Source organism: Emydura macquarii, unplaced genomic scaffold, assembly GCF_026122565.2.
Source record: "Emydura macquarii macquarii isolate MOO-44397 ecotype Brisbane River unplaced genomic scaffold, CSIRO-AGI_Emac_v2 contig_3343, whole genome shotgun sequence".
NCBI lineage: Eukaryota > Metazoa > Chordata > Testudines > Chelidae > Emydura > Emydura macquarii.
Genome location: NW_027133480.1, coordinates 2,227,001 through 2,249,905, shown reverse-complemented (window position 1 = coordinate 2,249,905; position 22,905 = coordinate 2,227,001). Strand labels below are relative to the sequence as shown.

At 38.3% G+C, this 22,905-nt stretch overlaps 1 protein-coding gene and 1 long non-coding RNA gene across 2 annotated transcripts in view; one reads left to right on the top strand and one right to left on the bottom strand.

Annotated features, from left to right (window-relative positions):
• The window catches only part of EDRF1 (erythroid differentiation regulatory factor 1), a 47,030-nt gene extending 27,486 nt beyond the window's left edge, over nt 1-19,544 (bottom strand). Inside the window, exons 1-10 of the mRNA XM_067533393.1 lie at nt 19,426-19,544; nt 16,048-16,256; nt 14,337-14,403; nt 8,163-8,288; nt 6,710-6,834; nt 6,055-6,214; nt 3,482-3,583; nt 3,055-3,176; nt 1,723-1,834; nt 60-207 (exon numbers count right to left, since the gene is read on the bottom strand). Coding sequence (XP_067389494.1) covers nt 60-207; nt 1,723-1,834; nt 3,055-3,176; nt 3,482-3,583; nt 6,055-6,214; nt 6,710-6,834; nt 8,163-8,288; nt 14,337-14,403; nt 16,048-16,256; nt 19,426-19,542 — 1,288 coding nt within the window. The 5' untranslated portion in view covers nt 19,543-19,544. The remainder of the gene's footprint in view (nt 1-59; nt 208-1,722; nt 1,835-3,054; nt 3,177-3,481; nt 3,584-6,054; nt 6,215-6,709; nt 6,835-8,162; nt 8,289-14,336; nt 14,404-16,047; nt 16,257-19,425) is intronic.
• A 216-nt stretch (nt 19,545-19,760) lies between these two features.
• Nucleotides 19,761-22,684, top strand: LOC137143569 (uncharacterized). The gene is made up of 3 exons (XR_010917202.1): nt 19,761-19,916; nt 21,283-21,366; nt 22,579-22,684. It is a non-coding gene; the product is annotated as an uncharacterized lncRNA (long non-coding RNA).
• Nucleotides 22,685-22,905: the final 221 nt, after the last annotated feature.

Sequence of the window (22,905 nt, the reverse complement as noted above, 5' to 3'; positions counted from 1 at the left end):
GTCTTAAAACGGCCCTGGTCTCAAACGTCATTTATTAACTCAACCAAGGAATTGCTTACCTTTAAAAAGCCAGTAAGTATGTCCTTCTTTGGTGCAGTTTGATTTCAGAAAAGATAAGATATTTTGAGCAATATCCTTTATTACTTTGGTAGAAAAATTGGAGTTTTCCAAATTGGGAATATCTTCAGTCTTGATCATTTCATATTTCTGTACAGAATGTATTTTAAACACACATTGAAAAATCTTCATAAAATATATTGAGGATGGCTATGCAAATAACCTTTCATCATCCATTAAACTGAAAACAGAACTTTCATTATTAATATTTTCTAATACTGATAGCCCTCAAAATTCTGAGCTATGAATTTACCATTGTATCCAATTACGTTTGTGTAGTTTTACTTTTTATACCCTTTGTATTGTAAATTGCTTCATCTAGGACTGTTAATAAAAAAACTTGTTGTCAGGGACAAAGTGAAATTCTGTGACATTTAACACATACAGTAATCTCAATAAAATGATATAAAATGAGTACAGTTATGCTGAACAGATTGGCTTAGACTATACTGTTTACCGTTAATAAACAACTGTTGCCTCAACATATATTTGTAATTTAAATAAAAGTCTGAAATGATTGGACGCCGGATCCACACTTTTACTACACGCTAGTTTACAACCACTTTTCTGTATTCTCCTTACAAGTTTCAAGAGTGCTGTATAATTTAAGATTTTTCAAATCTGCAAAATTAAGTTTGCAGTGAGTTTGGAGTTGTACAGTTCTTAAAATTCAGAGGTAGATACACCTATAAAAATCAACAAATGATCGCTTAAAATGGAAATGTTGACACTGGGACCTTTCATGTTTGCAAGCACTTCACACAACAGGCTCCAACCTAGCTGACTTTTAGGCGCTACCACAATATAAATACTAAAAACAAACAAAGATTCTGTTAAAAGAATATTGTTTAGGTTGCAAAGTCAAGCACACAAAAGTAAAGAAATCCAAGAGTTACAGCTGCCCATGCAATCTTAATTCTACCTCCTTGTGCATCCCAGTTGTACATTAAATGAGGCAGGAGTCCTGTGGAAACAAGCTATGTATGCAATCGTAATTAAAGATACTATCAAAATACACAACAACGAGAGAGAATTAAGGTTACACCCGTAAATCTGGCATTTCCTAACTTCCAGGTGCTTGACTTTTCAACATAGATAACATTCTTTTAATGTTTGATTTGTAATTTCCTAGGCGTGTGTGTGTTTGTTTTTAAGAAAACATAAAGCAAACTAAATGTCCCCTTCATGCATCTTCAGCAGGGCTTGAATTCTGAATACCTTTAGTATTATACCACATAGTCCTGTACCTCAAGTGGTAGAAGTAAGTACATTAGCTGGCAGCAGCAGGAGGCTGTTAACCCATTTTAGGGGTGGAAGAACGGGCTCTTTTTAATTGTTCATCAGTTCAGCCACATCTGAACAGAATTTCACGGAACTAGCAAGAGTGACCTCTCTAGCCCCAGGAATTTGTTTGCAGTCAGCCTTTAAAATGTGAGAGGGACAAAAAATGGCAATATTGGAGAGTCTCAAAAAAAGGTTTATAAAAACTTTTCTAGTGCAATGTTGCTTCTAGTTGCCCCAGAACAACTTCACTGTTATGAATGGACAAGTTGCATTAATCAAAGAATTGGTAAAGGGCACATAGTGTAAGATGTCAGGACTTACCTGAACAATTCCATTAACATGAAAACACATCACAAGTTCTGGGACATTACATATTAAGTTGTCCAACCAATAGTCAATTCCTGTTAGCACGTTTATTGGCTTGTTGTTATCCCTACAGCAAAAATATTTCTGGTATTACTTGGAGCAAATAAAGATATTTTTAAAGCTATCAGGATACATCTAAGCGGTTTTGTTTGTTTGTTTAAAATCGCCAGTTAAAATAAATGTTTGTTAAGAACTTAGCTATGTGTGTCAGCAGAAGGATAAAAGCACAACCTTAAAAATCAACATAAAAAAAGCTTTCATTTGTGACTAAGATTGTATTTTAAAGTAGCACATGGGGAGCTATACTAACCACTCTGTTGATATCAGCATCTGTTACTGCTAAGAGGATACATGCACATTAATGCCTTCAGCACTTTAAAATTACAGCCCAAATTATTACTGAGATCACCCATAATTTTTCCCCTAAAAAAGGTGTTTAGAGAACTAAGGGACTAACAGAATTAGCTGGAACCAAGCACATTGCAAACTCTCTTACCCAGCGCTACCAATGCACCTCAGTTCTGGGCTGCATTTACAGTATCCAGCTATGTGAATCCTGAGTGTCTTTTGAACAAAGATGGCCTATTATGCCAAACTGGCTCCAACTTTTTAAGCTTGCTTCCATCTTCCCCACCCTATAAAAGGCATACATACTTGTCTTTCCTCTCACCCATGCTGTGGGAGACTAGGCTCCGTTACTTCTTTATGGGCAGGAAGAACAAGCAGCAAGAACAAAAGAATCAGATAACAGAATCAAGCAGATATTTTCAGCTATTGATGGACAGTAAGCCATAACTATATTATGCACGGCATCCAACTCTTTAGTATTTGAGCATCTCACGAATATTAATGTATCTTTACAACATCTGTGCAAAGTAGAGAAGTGATACTCCCATTCTACAAATTGGGGATTAGAGCAGAGATTAAGGACTCTGATTTTCAGAAGTGTTGAACACCTACAACTCCAACAAAGACAGGAGGTTGCAGGTAGTTGGCACCTCCAAAAATCAGGCCCTATGTGTTTTGCTGAAGGTTACATAAGAAATCTGAGGAAGAGGCAGAAAGAGAACCAATACATCTTGAGTCCCAATCCAGTGCCTTAATCACAAAACCACCCTTTTAATACCTTATGAAACCATTACCACTTCAATGTTAGAGTATAAAATTAATCTTTAAATGAAGATAAAGAATTAAATTATCTAACAAAATATATACACACAACTTATATAAAATTGAAAAAACAAATAAGTCAGGGCTGGTGCACGTCACATTAATTTAAGAATTCACCTGAGACGCAAGCTCACAGCAGGATATCTTCCACCTCCAAATATAGGCATATTTGATCCTACTAACATGTGAATATCCTCAAAGGTCCACAAGATGTTTCGGACAAAGTCATTTTTAAGTCCCTTTGTTTAAAAAAGAAAGTGTCTATAAATAATCCACTCCATTAATTTTTTCTCCATCACAATCTGCAGAATTACTATGAGAAAGCAAGATGTAAAAGGCGGCAAATAAAGGACAGCACATAAAGACTATGCTATGGGTTCACAGTAACTTAAAAGACCAAGATCACAGATGTCACAAAAACTATTTCTACAAATGATTTAATTTCTCTCCCCCTCCCCACCAAGCCAAATCCAAGTTAGAGCAAATTTAAACGATTTGTTAAACTGGGGATTGTGTTTCAGATCAGATTTCATATAAAGCATACCTGACTGTTTTCCCCGTCATTGAACAAAGTAGTCAGATTTTGTTCTTTGGGGGCTGAGGCCACATGCCCCACTACATATGAGGGTTCAAGAGGTACACTTCCCTATGAAAAGCACAAGGATATAAGGGGTGATTCTGTTGCTGAGGTAAAATCAGGTCATTTTAAAAAGTGTATATATATCCTGAACATCAGAAGCATAAAAAGTGAAAACCTTAATTCCAACCTTTATTTGTTTAATGTGTACAACTTTCTTTAGCCAGTAGTATACTTCAATTCTTTCTTACTGCCTTGAAATTTTAGTATGTAATTTGTTCGAGGTTAGCCTTCATTTACATATAAAAAAAAAGTAGTTTAAATTCTCAAACTTTGGAAGATTAAATACAATAAGAAAGTGAAAATATTAAAAAAAATAATAATTTGGTACCCATGAAAGGCACCACATTCACAATCCTGAAGATTTAAATCTTCTGTCCCGAAGTACTATTTTTCCACAGAAAAAGCACAGCATGTGCTGCAAGAGTGCAAGGTTTTCTGCACTGCTTTGCAGCATGCCTGAACCATAACCTGGAAACAGTACCTCAGTGGAGGAGAGGGAGTAGGAGTCCTTTCTCCATGCCCATTCAGGCATCAAGGTGCCTTTCTGCTGTGAAAGGATGGCAATTATGGTTCCAGCTCATAGCACATAGAATTGTGGCAACTTTACCAGTGCAAGCTATATTCTATGTGGTGAGCTAGAACAGAGTCTTCATAATTCTTTATCAATCATCTGACTCATCTAGTGTCCCTCTTAGTGGTAGTTTCTTTACACAGATAGGTGATCATTAACATCTGAATGTCAATAGAATTCTGGAATTTTTTAAATATAATAAATTTACGTTAATTATGAGCAAAACAGCGAGAGTTCTGTGGCACCATAGAGACTAACAAATTTATCTGGGTATAAACTTTCGTGGGCAGAAACCCACTTCGTCGGATGCATGAAGTGGAAACTTCAGTTTGGTAGGTATACCACTTCATGCATCCGACGAAGTGGGTTTCTGCCCACGGAAGCTTATACCCAAATAAATGTCTTAGTCTTTAAGGTGCCACAGAACTCTCGCTGTTTTGCTAAAAACAGACTAACATGGCTACCGCTCTGTAACTCATTAATTATGAGGCTACTCTACATGCACAAGAACAACTACTTCTCCTAATGTGTTTAAACATGCATTGCATAGACTGAACTCTTAATATGATGTATAAAGTCCCTTTAACTTCAGGGAACCTTAATATTCAATTCCACTATCTGATTACAACATAAAGAAAGAAAAACCTGGCTCCTACCTGGCTGAAAACGTGTGTGCAACAAGTCAATCTCTTTTCAGCCCCTTTGTGAGCAATTATACTGAGGTCTGGAGTAATACTAACCAATCAAAATGCACATGCAATTGCTTATATTGTATTGTATGAGTTCAGTGGAACCTATTCTACTTGGGATAGCCAATACCATATCTCTGCTTCCTTTGATGTATGACAAAATAGGTATTTGCGTATGCTGCTTGAATGGCTTAGAGGTGAACAATATTTTTCTGGATCCCTAACTTTCTCTCTTCTTCTTTAGTGTAAAGTCTATCATCTTTAATAAATTAATGGGCACAATGCAGAAAATTCCAGGTATGTTTGATAAATGTTTCTGAATCACTAATTTTAAAAAACTAACTGTCCATATACACTATTCTGGTGAATATCAAGATTTCCTATTCTTTGACATAAAATTATTATTTGACCAAGATTTTGCTTCAGTAAGTCTGGATTCAACAGAAATAAATATTTGGTTAAGATTAAAATGCCCTAAGAGAAGACAAAGTATTCTGAAATTCTTCCAGATTTCAGTTTCATCCATTTCTGCCCATGTCAGTGCTACAAAAGATGAAGGTCACCAATCCTTAGCACATCCTCAGAGTACCAGAAAAAGGGCTGAAACAGAGTAACGAAAGAGCCATCTTTTTTCAGTACAATTATTGAAGAAATAAATGATCAAAATGCAGTTCCTTTAAGACTGTGATTGACACAAACCAACAAAAAGCAAGAAATGTGAAATTATGATATTTCACATTAACTCAGTATTGCAACACACAATGTATGAAAAAAATCACTTTTCTCAGCCCCTCCCATACTTTTGTTTTCTAGGCGCAGGCAGGACATTCAAGTTACATTTGTATGGAATATTTTTATTCCAGTGTTTTATGACCAAGTGTACTAAAAGGGAGCCACAAATTAAGGACAAGTGCTTATTCTGGAATGAAACCCAACATTAGAATTAGATACAGAAAAAGCATTAATCCTATTTAAGAAAAAACAACTATAGACATCAAAAACTAGTTTTACCTATCTGAATAAAATTCAAAGCATTAGGTACCATATATTACTGCTCAAGGAAAGCCAAAACTGGTGCTTTTAGAGTCCATTTGAACAAAGCTTTTTCTAAACGTTAGAGACTGCTTCTCTGGATAAAAGAAGGTCTCTTGACTACTACATTTCTATAGCTTATATTAGATACCAAATACCTCCCCCTAGATTTAATCCGTATTAACCTGATTAGAAGAACCTGGATCTTCAGATACTGAAGAAGGCATTTCAAAAGGGGCTGGCCAGGAAGCCCTTCCTGCTTCATCACTCTCATCAGGAGCTGGATCTTCATGATGCTGTTCTGCAGTGGAAGGAACTGGCTGAGCAGCTCCATCACCATTAATGCTGATGGAAAGACAAATTCAGTCAGAAACTAAAATGAATGCAAAGAATCAAGCTTTGAGATTTTGTTACGATATTTAATGCCTAACCGATATTTACTGCATTTTACTGTCACAAAAAAAAAAAAAAGAGAGAAACGCTAATTAAATTATAAAACTACTCAGCACTAAGCAGCTTGTAAATCCATCCGTTAAAGTGGAAAGATGGGTGGCCAGGATCATGTTAAAAATCCTTGGAAATTGTGGGTTTTTCCCCAGGCAGCAGTACTGCAATGTGTTTTCAACTAAATCATGCTCAGATACTAAAATATTTTAAATAAAGAACTTATTTGCATCAGTGTTGTATTCTTAAAACTAACTCCTCTCTCGATTTTCTTTCTTTTAGGATAAAGAGACAATTTCATATCTTTAACATTTATTTCAATATAATGAATAAGAGAAAAGTAAATTGTGGACAAACTCCCAAGTTATGCAAATAAAATGATTATAATCAAACTACCTGTAATATAAAAACTTGGAAAGTATAGCCTTCTGGTACCAGTGCTCTTTACTCTTCTTCTTTCTTTGCCACTTCTGATCTATTAGTCTTTGATAGAACTCTTTTAGCCATGTCCAGTCCCCTGTCTAAGCAGCATAAATAAGTATGAAATTAATGTGAAATAACACATGAATAAAATAATCTAAGTTAAGCACTTAGATAAAATATACCCATCCATCATGAAATGGCAAAAAAATAAAAGAAAACTTAAATATCTTTTAACAGATTTTCACAAAGATGCCTTCGCATCTGAACTCTGAAATCAAATGCAAAGTACTCCACTTAGGAAAGAACAATGAGTTGCACACATACAAAATGGGAAATGACTCCCTAGGACAGAGTACTGCAGAAAAGGATCTGGGGGTCATACTGGATCACAAGCTCAATATGAGACAATAGTGTAACACTATTGCCAAAAAAAAAAAGGGGGGGGGAGAGGGGGGGCAAACATCAAGTTGGGATGTGTTAGCAGGCATGTTGTAACCAAGATATGAGAAGTAATTCTTCCGCTCTACTCTGTGCTGATTGGGCCTCAACTGGAGTACTGTATCCAGTTCTGGACCCCACATTTCAGGAAAGGTGTGGACAAATTGTAGAAAGTCCAGAGAAGAGCAACAAAAATTATTAAAGTTCTAGAAAACATGACCTCTGAGGGAAAATTGAAAAAATTGGGTTTGTTTAGTCTGGAGAAGAAATGACTGAGGGGAGGACAAGATAACAGTTTTCAAGTACACAAAAGGTTGCTATAAGGGGAAGGAGACAAAATTGTTCTCCTTAACCTCTGAGGAAAGGACAAGAAGTAATGGGCTTAAATGGCAGCAGGGCAGTTTAGGCTGGACATTAAGACAAACTTCCTAACCATCAGGGTAGTTAAAAGCACTGGAATAAATTGCCTAGGGAGGTTGTGGAATCTCCGGCATTGGCGATTTTTAAGAACAGATTAGATAAACACCTGTCAGGGATGGTCTAGATAATACTTTGTCCTGCTGTAAGTGCAGGGAACTGGACTAGATGACCTCACAAGATCCCTTCCAGTCCTACTATTCTAAGATTTTATATTTCAGTGATATCTACTCTTCTAAAAACAGTATTCTAATTTCATGCAGTGTTAAAAGACTGAGTAATAGATTTGTAAAACTGTCCAGCAACATCAAAAACATTAAATGAAAAGATGAGAAGGAGTATTTTAAGCATATAATGTCATCAGTTAAAAAGGTGTCTGATCTGCTAGTGCAACTTATGGATTCTCTCTTGTTGGTATAGAACTACAACTAGGGGCTTTGTGTAGAATTGTTTGTCCTTGTATATAGTTCTCAACACTTTCGTTACATTTGCTATACCTTTGTGCTGACGACACTGAACTTGAAATAAATATACCAGATGGCCGAAGACATTAACAAAACAAATAGTTAACCTGAGATGATCTCATGAAGAGCTCCTGAATATCTAGCTCATCCAGTAAAAGGGTTCGCCCAATACGGTGTACGGCCATGCTCACATGCGACTTGCTGTAGGGTATCTTCAGAAGTTTTTTAATGTTCTTGCAAAAAGACAAAACAGAAAAGTTATGTTCCCCACAATTATACTGAATTATAAGAGAAGATTTAATAATTAGAGTGTTCTTCAGAAATAAAAGAACCTACCATGAGTGGAAAAAATCAGAGTAAAATTTTTTAAGAGGGATATGCCACTTTAAAAAAAAAAAATCTTCAGGTCATCCATCTCCTAACACTCCTGAACAAAGTATGCCTCAACTAGGTTATCAGACAGCTTTTTTTTTTTTTCATCTGTCAGTGACAAAAGGCACCATTTCTGATGGAAAAAAGGCCATCTTATAGCTCTTGCTCTGTTTTCCACCTTCTATGTTTCTCCCTCTGGTTTTCCTCCCCTTTCTCTTGCTCCTCTGGCCAAGCCTTGCCAGCTTTTGATTTTAGCTGTAGTTCTAATGTTCCTCTCAGAGGGGAACATACCATGCTGCCCCAATGGTTTATCAAGCATAAAAGATCAGGATTTGCTGTTTATAAATCTCTCATCAAACTACTACAGTTGAAGTGGATCATTAAGCAATTGGATTCTAATTTACACTGAAAATGGAAGTTGTCACTGCTTGCCAGTGAAGTTGTAATAGCAAATGTATATGCTCATCAGTAGTTTGAGCACAGCCCGTTCCCATAAAAGTAGTATCTGAAAAAACAAGCCTTTGATATCAGCTGTCACCACTCATGATATTACCACTCAGTATGATACTGCTTCAACTGTAGATTCTTCTTTTAATTATTATGTGTACTACCACAGAGCCTAGGGACCCTAGTCTTGGACCAGGACACCATTGTGCTAGGTGCTGTACAAACAGAACAAAAAGACAGTACCTGCCACAAAAAAGCTTACAATCTAAATGTAAGACAAGAGACAATGGATCAGGGTGGATAACAATACCAAAAAACACCAAACACACACCAGATTTTTTTTTAAAAATCATCAATAAAATACTAAATTTCTCTCGTTTAAAAAATAACAGTTACAATTAAATCTCATCACAAATATGCTAAACCTACTTTTACAGTCTCATAAAAATGAATTAATGACTCTACTCTGTCCAGCCTAACTACCAATTCTTGCTTCTTGAAAGTTCTAGGTTTTCAGTTTGTTTCTCAGCAGACTAAAGTTGCATATTGCAAAGGAAGACACTGGCGGGATAGGATTGTTGTTATTCTGTGTTTATGTGGTGGTGCAGCTGGGCCAAGCAAGGCAGAGGAGCTAGTTAAGACACTGTCTTAAAGACAGAGAGACAAAGAATGGAGGCAGAGTAGAAAGGAACAGTGGAGTGGACTGGAAAGAATAAGGGAAAACATTATTCAGTATACACACAGCTTCCTATATTCCCCCACACTTTTGCCAGATAAAAACTGTCATGGCTTCTGGGCGTAAGAGACCCTATCTGGAAGTATTTTGAAGAAATTCCTTCCCTGGGTAAAAAAAGAAAAATGTGTCAAGTGCAAGAAGGAAATGCAGGGCCTAGATGCAAGAATGAATCATCATAATGAAAACTGCTTATTAGGAGAAAATGATGTGGATGAAGATGTGGATATGTCTGAAGAACAATGTGGAGCAACTGGTTAGAAACTTAAATAATTCACTTTGCAATGCATCATTCTTCAAGACTCTTGCTATGCCTTTTAGTATAAGTGTGATTTAACAAGTGAATTCCCAAGCTGTTTGCTATGTTGGATGTTGCTAGAAGAAAAAAAGTTTAAACAAGCCATAAGGATTAGCTAAGCTAATTAGTTAACAAGTTTTAGAATCTATCACCCAAGTATACGGTACAGAAAGCTACAGTAAGAGAAATCTAGAGTTGCCATTGCCACTGGGTGTCATTTTCTTATTTTATATTACATAATACACATGTCAACATCTCAGTAGTGAATGAGAGATAAACAGAGGGGATAGGCCATGAAGGGCCTTGAAAGCGACGACAAGAAGCTTATATTTGATTTGATAGAGAAGAGAGAGCCAGTAAAGAGATGACATGATCAAAGCATGGTGGATAGGAAACTTATCTTTGCAGTAGCATTCTGAATGGATATGAGCAAGACCACAGAGAAGGATGATGAATTAATTGAAGTGATGAGAACCTAGATCAGAATTTAATTGTAGATGGATAGAAGAGGCAGTATGTTGCAGATTTTTTCTGTATGACATCTCTAAAGTTTAGACATAGCCTGGGTGGGAGGACCTAGAGGGAGGCCCAAGTAGAAGCTGACACCCAGTTTAAGAGCCTAAATGACAGGCAGGATGGAGATGTTGTCCATAGTGACTGAGAAAGGAGGCAGTGGGAAAGGGGGAGATTTAGCTGCTTTGAGCTTGAACTCACAGCTAGACATCCATAAGGAGATGTCAGAGACAGACACCAAGATTTTAGTTTGGACAGAAGGAGACAAGTCTGGAGTAGAGAGGTAGATCTCAGACTTGTCAGAATACAGTCAGTTGAATTTGTTTGCAGATGAGATTATCCAGAGATAAAGTGTAGAAAGAGAAGGGGACAAAGGACAGATCATTGTGGAACCCCCATAGAAAGTTGTGGGGGGACAGAAGGATCCTAAAGAGAACAAGCTGAAGAAGTAATCAGAGAAGTAGGAAGAGAACCAGGAGAGGACAGAGTCACAGAAGACAAAATTTCAAGAAGAGAAGTGTGGTCGACAATACTGAAGGTGGCTGACAGGTCAAGGAGAATGAGGATAGAATGCTGGTTCTGAGTTTTGGCTAAGAAAAAAGGTCATCAGTGACTTTAGAGATACAAAGTGGTCCAATAAAAGATATTACCTCACCCACCTTGTCTCTCCCATGTCCTGGGACCAACACAGCTATGACGACACTTGCATACCACAATTAGTGACTTTGGCAAGAACAGTTTCAGTGAGCAGGTCACCCAATGAAATTAATAGGCAACAGGTTTAAGAGAAACAAAAGGAAGTAATTCTTCACACAATGCACAGACAAGCTATGGAACTCATTGCCAGGGACTGTTAAGGCCAAAACTATAACTGGATTAAAAAATGAATTAGATAAGTTCATGAAGGATAGGTCCATCAATGGCTATTAGCCAAGATGATCAGGGAGGCAACCTCATGCTATGGGTTTCCCTAAGCCTCTGACTGCCAGAAGCTGGGAGTGGATGACAGGGGATGGATCACTTGATGCTTGGCCTGTCCTGTTCATTCCATTTGAAGCATCTGGCATTGGACATTTTTGGAAGACAGGATACTGGGCTAGATGGACCACTGATTTGACCCAGTATGGCCATGCCTGTTATGTTGAGTGCAAAGGGGAAAACCAGATTGGAGAGGATCTAGGATGGAACTGGAAGAGAGGAATGCCAGACAGCAATTGTAAACAGAGCATTCAATGAACTTAGAGATGAAAGGGAGATGGGGTGGTAGTTGGAAAGGCAAATGGGGTCAAAGGTGAGTTTAGGGGTTTCTTTTGTTTGTTTTTTAAGATGGAAGAGATTAAAGCGGCTTGTATTGTGAGGGGAAAAAGAGTAAGAGGTTCAGGAAAAGAGTAAGGGAGATGAGAGTAGGCACAAGGGAGATCAGAAAACATAATGGGGCCACTGGGGTGTTCAAGGAGCAGCACAGACACGAAACTTCTGTGTTTGTGACAGGGAAGAAGAAGAAGAAGAAGAAGAAGAAGAAGAAGAAGAGAGTTGTTGGAAAGGAATGGAACGCAAGCTGGGCAGGGGAGAGGTCATGTAATTTTGTCAATTTTCTTTTGGAATAAATCTATGAGATTCGGTGTGGACAGAAGTGGAGGCAAGAGGTGGAGAGGATTTGAGGAGCGAGTCAAAGATAGCAAAAAGGTGGCTGAGATTGCAGATATGGAATTCTCTTGCAAATTCACTCCCCAGATCTCCTAACAGGAATCTTATAAAAAAGAAACTTCCTTGTGTTAACAGCACTTTGTGTTAACAGCACTTGCAAAGGACTTGTGGGTTCCCCAATTTGTCTAAAAGTTTCATCCATTAGCAAAGTATTACCAATGGATTAAAAAAATATTAAATTTGAATCCTACACTACCAATTTTAGAGAGCTATTTCAATTACCATATATAAAATTAGAGCTGGCAGAAGTCCCTTTTAGTTGATGTTAACCAAAAAGAAAACCTAAAATCTTTTATATCCAGAGAGGGATTTTTAAGTGAAAAAAGTTTGCATGAATACATTAACAGCAAGTTGATCGAGTTATTGTCACTCAGGATCATCAAAACGAAAGCAGAGGAAAGAGGAGCTGAAAACGTAAGTTAGCTATGTGAATATGCTACAAAAAAATCAACTTCTCATAATGGAAACATTAAAAAGAAAATGTGGATTTATGTTTAAATGTTACTGCATAATACCACAAAAATACAAGATTATATAATATTAATTATACAAAGAAAGGTTTTAAACGCTTGAATTTAATACAAGTTATTTTCAAAGCAAAAACAAAACCCAACCCCACCCAAGAAGTTTCCCAAAATTAATATATTTCTGCAAGCCCAAAAATATGTATATTTGGAGATAATGATCATCTTGTGATAATGCTTTTGAGAGTATATCAGATAAGATAGCTGTCATAAGCAACCGATAAATGTCTGAGTATTTATCAAAATGTAATTATCAAGGTAAAACAGGAGGCTCTATTTTTAAAGCAGGAAAATATGGTCCCATAACAATGTTCTGTTCCACTGATAGTGTTATGGGTATACAAAATGCCTCACAAAATTTGTATCCGCATCCGATCCATGATCCACAAAAATGTTCCATGAATATAAAGCAGGTATCTGCAGATTTGTAGAGCTCTACAAATAAAAACCATGCCAGCTGACTCAGGCTTTTGGGGCTCAGGTTGCAGAGCTGTTTCACTGCAGTATAGACTTCTAGACTCCGGCTGCAGCCCAAGCTCTGGGACCTTCCCACCTCGCAGGGTCCTACGGCCCAGGCTGCAGCCTGAGCACAGAAGTCTACACTGTAATTAAGCAGCCCCTTAGCCCAAGCCTTGCAAGCCCAAGTCAACTGGCACAGGCTAGCCATGGGTGTCTAACTGCAATATAGACATACTCCTTGTTTTTTCCTTAGTCTGCACATTTACCTTTCCCACTCTTTTCAGGCTAGTAACTCATATGCAAATGGACTATAGATGTGGACCCAAATAAAGGTGAACCTTCAATAGGGTTCCACAGTCCTAATTTAGTTTTCTTATGCAGCTAGCTCAATATGTACAGCCCTGAGAGCTTCTTCTTATTCTGGTTATCTACTGCATGGTCAAACTATGACTACATGGAGCATGGCATGAGGCCAGGAAAATGTACAAGTACCACAGAAAATATGCACTTTGGATAAACATCATAGGAACTTTTTGGTTATGTATGAACAGAGTCCTCATGAGTAAGAAAGGATTCATCCACCCCACCCAAGTCTAGTTTGATATTTTAAGTTTTACATTAGGCTACCGAAATGAGATTTGGGAAGGATTCTGTCTAATAGAATGCCTACCCATCTTTATCAAATGTGTTCTTTACACTCTCATTCTGTGAAGCATTCAGTTGAACCCACATACCACTTTGTTTATGTTCATTATTGTATTGTACATGATCATACCATTAGACAGCAAAGGTACATTTGCATGAGTGTTACCCAGTAGTGGAGAACCATATGTACTTATGGCACTATATAAAATGTCTTTTGTGTGCCAAAAATACCCTGAAAGTATAATATTTCAGATTCACATTTATGATCTACAGTGTAGGAATTTCATATATTTGCTGTACAAACACAAATCACTGCAGATGAAAAAAACTTGTTGATGGGAATGCATAAAAAGAAAATTTTATTTGTACTTTATTCATTCAGCGGTCACAATTTCTTTTAAACTATAAGAAAATAGTCAAAGTGAAATGAGTTTATCTTCTATTGCAAGAGTTTTCCTTTCTTAAAGAATTTAACTAAATAAAAGATCACTAAATAAAACAAAGTCACTGTAGCACAAGCCATTTTCTTAATCAAGGTACTATTAAAAAACTGAAGAATTATTGAACTATAAATTGCACATACCTCAGAATCGGACACAACATCCACATCATTTCCAACTGAGTCAATGAAGTCATAGGCCATGCCAAAGCTATTTAAAAAATATTAGACATTTAAACCATTGCATTTTGACATTTAAAACATAACTGCATGTTCCTCAAAGTACCTCGTGCCTCTTAAAGAAAACCCATTCTTTCATAAAAAGAGAATCCTCAGAGCCATTACTAAGTACAACGGGATCTGAGCTTTAAATACTGCGAAATCATTTTGAAGTTACAAGTGGCTTCCAAGAAACAATATTTAAATTGTTATTGAAAACCAGTTTTCAGTCATTACAAAATACAATAAGTTTTTAGAGTGATGAAGGCAACCATACAAGATGCTTTATTTATTTTGTAATGGAGAGGAGGGGAGTTGCAATAAATGAATTAGCGTGTCATGAGAAGTGGTTATTTGCCAGAAGGGAATGAATATTCATTTTCCAAAAGTTTCTGTTCTCTTAAGTGATTAAAATTGAGGAGCTAAGCCCTGTTTAAGAGCTGGACTTCTTCCTTCCTTTCATTTCTATTTAAGATAATGTTGATTATTTTATTATTTTTAAAACTCAAATTATTTTCCACAAAACTGACTTAGCAACAGAACATGCTCATTTTAATAATGCAACATCCTTACTGTTTGTCTGCCTTATTTAAAACCTGTATCTCTCCAAATTGCATGTAATTTAAAGAAGAAAGTTTCCTATGTAGACCACTTTTTCAAATTAAACTAGGTGGCACGTTCATCTCAATGTGACTAGAGACATTCATATAGCCCTGAACTGGTGCTTTAACTACTAGAATATGGTGTTTCCCTTGGAAGCTTGTGAATTTCCATCTGTGAACAATTCCAAAACAAAAAAGGTAGAGAAAGTAAAAACAGGAAGTTGCAAACCTATCTAACAAACCACATATATTAATTCTGCCCACTTTTTAATGTTTTTTTAAAGATGAGAGGTATACGTTCTCTGCTGTGCATGGGGTACACAAGAGGTATGTGCCACTTAAGCCCTAATTTAGTGATTTAAGAGGTGTGGGCACTATGCATAGTGTTGATTTTCATCTTATATGCCAATCTGCTTTGAGTGACTTGCACTCGTTCAGCAGATCATCCCAGACTTAACATTGGACAAGGAAAGTTCAGCAATGAAAAAAATGTCTCCTGTAATGCTGCCAATTTACAAAATATTAAACAATCCTGTTTTCCCTAATTCTTTTCCTTATGTATTTGCCACCGATTTTTATTTTTAAAAACATACATTTATTGTAGGTATGGCAAGAAAATTTCACTTTCCATAAGCATGTCCATTCTTATTCCTGAATTTCCAAGCCTGCAGCCGATTCCTGACTGACAGTAAGGAGGCTACACATTTGTTTCAGAATACTATTCCATTTCCTTATGTGATCAAAGGGCAGATTTCCTATTACAATTGAGTCAATCCAGTTGTACTGACCAATCGATAACATCCAATTGTAGGTCTGTAGTCAACATAGAGTGAGTTTGATTGTCTCAGTCCAGTTGCTAGCATACACCTCACAAAATACACCATCATAACTGAAATTCTTATTCACCTCCTAAACAAGAGGTATTAAAGCATATTGGGTAAGGGAAGGCAAAGGGGAGTGGGAAGACAGAGAAAGAACGAGAAGCAGAAGCAATAATAGAGGATAGGAGAATTTGTAGTGATGTCAGTGTTTACCTTGAAAATGGTTTGCTTTTCTTGCTGTTGCCAAGAATGGTTGTTCCTGCTGGCCCCAGTTTGGCGCTTTCACGTAACCAATTGGCAGGTGGAAGTTTCAAATCAGTCTTCTCTTGAAGACGGGAGAATGCTGCTTGTGGTGGGGCAGATGAGTATTTCACCACAGCACGACTTTTTACTTCATTGCCTCCAAGAAAGAACACCGATCCCTGGTTTGCAAAACAGAAATTAAAGTCCTTCATTCATAAAATAGTTTCTTCAAAAGTTATTAGACTTTTCTTGATGTCAGTTCAATTCCATTAACTGACTACACTAGGAATACAATTAACGACAGGCCTCGTTCTACCCAACTTAATTAAGGCCTAATCCTGTAAAGATTTACACACGTTTAACTTTACACATTCTGATAAATTCCAGTGACTTCAGTAGTATTCTTAAGCAAGTCCTTAACTTTATGCACTGTGAAGAACACCACTGAAATCAGTCAGTAGAACTCACCACAGAGTGTAAAATGAAGCACATGCTTTATAAGTCTTTGTATGACTGGGACTAAGAAAATATATTGAAGAACACTGGGTTTATTACAGATTAAGTATAATAATGAAAAGCATTGTGCGCTGACATAATTAAGGGTTTATAATTATATTTTTGATTGCTGTACCTCAGTCCTGGTGTAAATATACTATTACTAACACAACTGAAGAGAAGGTATTGTAAGTCAGACAACCTTAACTACATGTGCTGCTATGTGATCTGCTTATATTAGTGCCTTTCATTTCAAGTCCCCCAAAGTGTTTTATACCTATAGTCAGCATTCACATCACTCCCTCATGATTAGTAGCAATCAACCTATATCAGCATATCACAGAACATCTGAACATCAGAATAAGAAAAACCAACAGCAAAATAAATGTTTTAAGTATTACCACATAGAAAACTGAAACAAGCCCTCATTCTGGTGCTGAGTTGTTCTGTAATGTATCACTTACTCATTCTTTATCCCCAAGGTAGCTGCACTGCAGTAGTACAGTGTTGAGCCCTGCATGGACACAACATTTGTATCCGCATCTGATCTGTGACCTGAAAAAACGGTCCATGGATATCAAGCGGATATTCTCGGATTTGCAGGGCTCTAGTACTGTGCACGCTGTGTGTAGAAAAGGACCTGATTCTGCAGATTAATCTGTGTGAACAGACCCTTAAGACCAGGCAGACTCCCAATGACCTAAACTGGGGCCTGTCCATTCAGGTCTCCTTAGTAGAACATCTAGTTTCCCAGTGCTGTATACAATAGATCTAAAGTCTGAATATGCAACTAACAGGCATAGCAAAAGTAACCCAGTAATCTCTTATGTAACAATAAACATACAAATTATTTTAGACTAATGCCTCCGGGAAGCTTTATCTTGTCTACATTGGATTTCAAACACCAGTGTAGCTCAATGCAAACCCCTACTCTAGACAATTTACACTGGTACAGTTTACTTTAATTTGAAATTCCCCAGATCAGATCTATACTAGGGATCTGCACAGTGAAGCTATATTGGAAGCTGAAATCTTGATTTAACAAGGCTATTTTTATCTCTCTTGTATAGAACTAAATACTCTTTCAGTGCTTAGCAAATAAATAATAAAAAATGATTGCCTTGCAGAGCCAATAATTTGTAATAAAACTTTTTTTATAAAAAAAGTTTAACAACCTTGAGTTTAGTGAGAGCAGATGACCCATGTATTTCATTTCTAGTGTTTTCAGAGGGCTAGGCTTTGCAACCCAATGGCACACACAGGCATAGATGCCAACAATTACAGCATGGCTAAACACAACGAAGATTCAATAGCCATGCCCCAAACCTAATTTTGGCTGTTGCATTAAAATACCAAAGAAATATTGAGGAGGAGTGGAGGGGCGGGCAGAAGGAGTCACAGAATGAGGAGAAGGAAGGAAGGCAGGTAAGAAGGGAGAAATGATTTGAAAGGGGAAGAGAGAATTTAAGGCTATGCTGGTTTCTTTATTGAAAAACATCCAAACAGCAGCTCTGGAGAGCTCCTCTTCTTTCCCCTGCAGCTCAGGCACTACAGCACTACAGAGCAATTTGGCATACTAGGAAGTCTGCATTGTGGCAGCAACTCATCATTATTCTCATGGGGTATGTCAGTTTACCATGTGTTTGCAGTGTAGTTTTAGCTGTGTTGGTCCCAGGATATTAGAGACATAAGGAGGGTGAGGTAATATCTTTTATTGGACCAACCTCTGTTGGTGAAAGAGACAAGCTTTCAAGCTACACAGAACTCTTCCATAGGTCTGGAAAAGGCATTCAGAGTGTCACAGCTAAATACAAGATGGAACAGATGTCAAACTTGCGTATGGGCAGCAATACACTCCACCTACTAAACTGACTGAACTGTACGTAAGGGGTGTTCTCTAGAAATCATTCCTATTGTGACTGCATGTGTGATGTTATGAATTACGCAAAAAGCGGGTGGCTGATGCACCCTCTCTAACTGCATGTAGGAAGCTTATTAATAATTACTAATGTTTAAAAAGGCATGTTTATGTGTTTGCCCTGAAAACAGGTCACTGCTGTGAAGTAAAATCCAATGAAAAAAATTGAACTCAGTAGTGATCATCACAAGGTGCAATGTTGACTAAGAGTATAGATAAAATAGACATCCGTTTTTTAACACTTTTTATCAAAGTACTTTACAAACACTCCCTAATCCTAAAGAAATAGATTCCTAACAACTGGTCTGGTGTAGGTCCATATTTTTTCTCCTCTTAAAGACAGAGAAAAGGAAACAAGAGTGGTTAAGTCTGTTTCCCAAAGTCAGAGAAGGTCAGCACCCAGAATGAATTTGACTGTTCCTGGCACCCAGGGCCGTGCTCAGACCATGCTCTTCCTCCCTACTTCGCACTTAGGGGCAGCCCACTTTGTGTCAAAAGAAAACCCGTGGCCAGGGTGAGGCACTCCCTTCCCACTCCCAGCGCACTCTCTCTAATTCTAGGCACGGGGGGTTGAAGGCTAACTCCAGCACCCAGACAACGGGACACTGCCACCACGCTGTGTGCCTGAGTGACACACGGTAACCTGACAGGTGCAGACCGGGCTGCATGCCGGCCATGCCCCCGGGGCCCCGGCTTGCTGTCACCTCCTCCCAGGGGGATAAGGTGGGCGATACCCCCGGCTATGGACACAGGACGGGCCAAGGGTGCGAGTGCGCAGGAAGAGCAGGGCAGGCACCCCGGCTGCACGACACCGGGGGGAGGGGTGCGGGAGGGGAGCCCACAAGCGGACGGGACCCCGGCTGCTGGAGCCTCACCAAACCGTGAGCTCCCCGCCCCGCAGCGGGCTCGGAGCCCCGGCGGGGGCTGCCGGTTACCTGCTTGGGCTCCTCCGGGTCTCCCTTGAGCTGGGCGGGCCCCCCTGGGTCGCCTCCCCCAGCGGGGCCTGCTTCGGCGCCGGCTCCCCGGGGGAGGGGGTCCCCCGTGCCCTCCATTGGCTCCGTCCTCGCAGCAAGCCGGGCCCCGGCGGGGGAAGCTCCGGCACCGGCCGGAGAGAACCGGAAGGAGCGTGAGGCGCCGCGGCTGCCACTAGCAGCCCGAGGGGAGGAGAGGAGAGGGCACGGAAATCTCGCGGAGAAGGATTTTTCTCGCGGGATTTGCCGGACCGCGGGTGGCCGCAGGCTCAGCCCTTCTGCTTCTGTACCTACGCCCACAGCTAGCGCGTCGCGAACGTGCCTGAGTGCGTGTGTGGCTGGCGAGGCACGTCTACACTGAGGCTTTAGTTAAGGCTCCGCTGTGGGAACGGCTTGTCTTTCATGGCTGAGTTGATTGGTCAGTCCCTAACTCTGGGGTTCTACTGTACTATAAGGTGAGTGCATAACTGGTTGGAAACCCTTCCCGGAGAGTAAGTATCAGTGGTTCACAATCAAGTTGGAAGGACATATTGAGTAGAGGGTCTGACCTTGGAAGTCTACACAGCAATGAAACAGAGCTGCAGCCCAAGCCCTGCAAGGATGACATTGGGAAAACAATAAGCTATCACAAAGGGGAGTAGGGTTGGAGACTGGAGCTTGTTCCCAGGTCAATGAATTAGGGTCCGGGTGAATAGCTTTTTTTAATTACAATATTCCATTGTTTCAAATGTGAGAATCAAAAACTAATTAGGGGAAGCCAGTCCGGCTTTTAGGTTGACTGGCTGGAATCCATGCAGGTCCTTAAATGTTCTGGACCCACATTGCTGGTTGAAAAGTGACTCTATCCTTTGATAGATATTATTACACCACTTAAACAAAAAGTAAATAAAATCAAGAAAACATATCACCAGAGCTAAAATACTATTAATAACATTAAATTAAATTATCAAATCAATATCAAATTGAGGTCAAATCAACAAATTAGCAGACTTTTGCCAATCTCAGCAACGAGGCAAATGACTAAATGGATATGGATACCAAACTACATGCGTGAAAACAGTAAAGCACTATACAAATGTGCACTAAGTATTATTACCTTTTCACAATTAGAAGTGAATCCCTTAATACACAACTGAGCTATGTCAGTAAGACAGCATGAGGAAGCCTGCATTAGTATTGCCTCTGTTCTGCTGTACCTCACCAGTATAGCGGCCTGTAGTTTCTAGAGCTTTTATTCCAGTACCTTTCACTAGCACTAAATTCACACACATACTGTTTGTTACATGCATGGTGTAACATGAGTTTCTGTAAAAGAACCTGTCCCTCTAAAACACTACACTGATAATGATACTCTTTTATATGGAGTATAAGACCTCTTTTATAGAGTATTTTGAAATCTACTGATGAAAAGTGCTTTATAAGAGCTAGCTGTTATTGTTAATAGCAAATAGGCCTATACAGGTGTAATAAAGCTGATCAAAAATTTTCAAACAAAATTTTTTTGTCAAAAAATTGCCTGTTTTGAACATTTTGCACACACAAAAAAGTTGATTTTTAAATAAATTTTTGTTCTTTGAATTTTTTTTTTACATTTTATCCAATTTTTCACTAAAATCATCATTAAAACATTATTGAAATCATTAACATTTTTCTTTTACCAAAAGCTGCTGCAAAAACCTGTTTTTGGTAAATGAAAAATTTTGATAACCATTTCAGTAAAAATTTTTATTGAAAAATGTTAGGGAATGTTGATCCATTTCAGACCCTGTGAATAGGAAGCAACTTAGAAATTTCAATTTATTTTATTTTACCACTTTACAGGCTAGGCTTTCTGGAGTTCCGTGAAGCCCTGAAACTACCTTCCCAGACTCTCAGTGTATTGTGGCAATCTTCCCTCTGTAGGAGGTAGGCTGGATGCAGCTCCATAGGGAACGTGTCAGAACTACAGCCCATTGTGGCACCTGCAGAGAAATCCGAGACACTTCCCCCACCTTTCCCCAAGGTTTCTATAGGACAATGAGAGACTTAGTCGGCTGTTCTAAACACGTTAAGAATTCTCAAACACCATATTGTCTATGGAAATGTCTTTAAAAATATAATTTTCCTGATTTCATAGATTCATGGTTTTCAGAGCCAGAAGGGAGCATTGTGAACAACTAGTTTGCTCACCTCTACAACACAGACCATTGAACTTCCCCAAATGAATTCCGAGTGCATATCTTTTAGAAAAACATCCTCTCTTGATTTAAATATTGTCAGTGATAGAGAATCCAGCATGACCTTTGGTAAATTGTTTCAGTGATAAATTAACCTAATTGTCAAAAATGTACACCTTATTTCCAGTCTGAATTTATCTAGCTTCAATGTTCAGCCATTGGATCATGCTTTGCCTTTTTCTGCTAGACTGAAAAGTACATTATTAAATATTTGTTCCCATTATATAGATACTTTTAGATTGTAATAATGACCCTTTAACCTTCTCTTTGTTAAACTAAATAGACTGAGCTCTTTGAGTCTATTACTGTATGGCATGTTTTCTAATCCATTAATCATTCTTGTAGCTCTTCTCTGAACCCTATCCTATTTATCAATTTATTTCCTTGTTCAGTGTCTTGTTTTCATGACATACTGTGGAGTGTAATGTGTTACCTACAATTTAGCATCTGTTTGAAGTGCAGCACTAATGGATGAGTGAATTCTAATTGGCCCCCTATAAAGGATAGATCTAAACAAGTATTACAAATATTTCAGTAAGATAATGAAACATAGGTGAACTGGGACCTTTTAAGACTGAAAAATCTCATCCACAGCTATAGCTGTAGAGCCTTTTCTGACTGCTTTCTTTATTACTATTAGTTATATTTCCTACAACATAAACCACAGTGTTTTACAACTTTCATCCTTCAATATCCAAGCCCCCATCTACAAAATCTAAATCTTGCTGTGCCATAGAGTGAGGTAGCATGAAGACAGAGAGAGGAAGCATTAATGTAGAAATGATGTTGTCATGTCTCCTTGGACCCTATAAATATAACAGAATCAGACTTACTGACTAAACTAACCAAATGTTTTTTAACAGCTTCTTCTTCTTTCTTATATTAACTGCTGCAATGGAAGCATGGAGCAGAGAAAGAGCTGTCAAAGCCTAGAACAGCCTGAAGATATGGGGCCAGTTCTCTTATTTACTCACATGTAAATTGAGAAGGACTCCACTGAAGTCAATGGAATTACACTAGTGTAAATCAGATGTGATTAAGAGGAGAAACAAACCTATGGTTTGAGCACAAGAAAATCCACTGTATACACAGTGTGAAGGAATATAGGAGAAACAATTTCAAACGTACTAAAGGATTGGGTGGAAAGTCCAACTCAGCTCCTTAAAAACAACAACAAAAAAACCCCATAATTTAAATTTTAGCTCAGAACTGTAAGAGTGATCTGGCA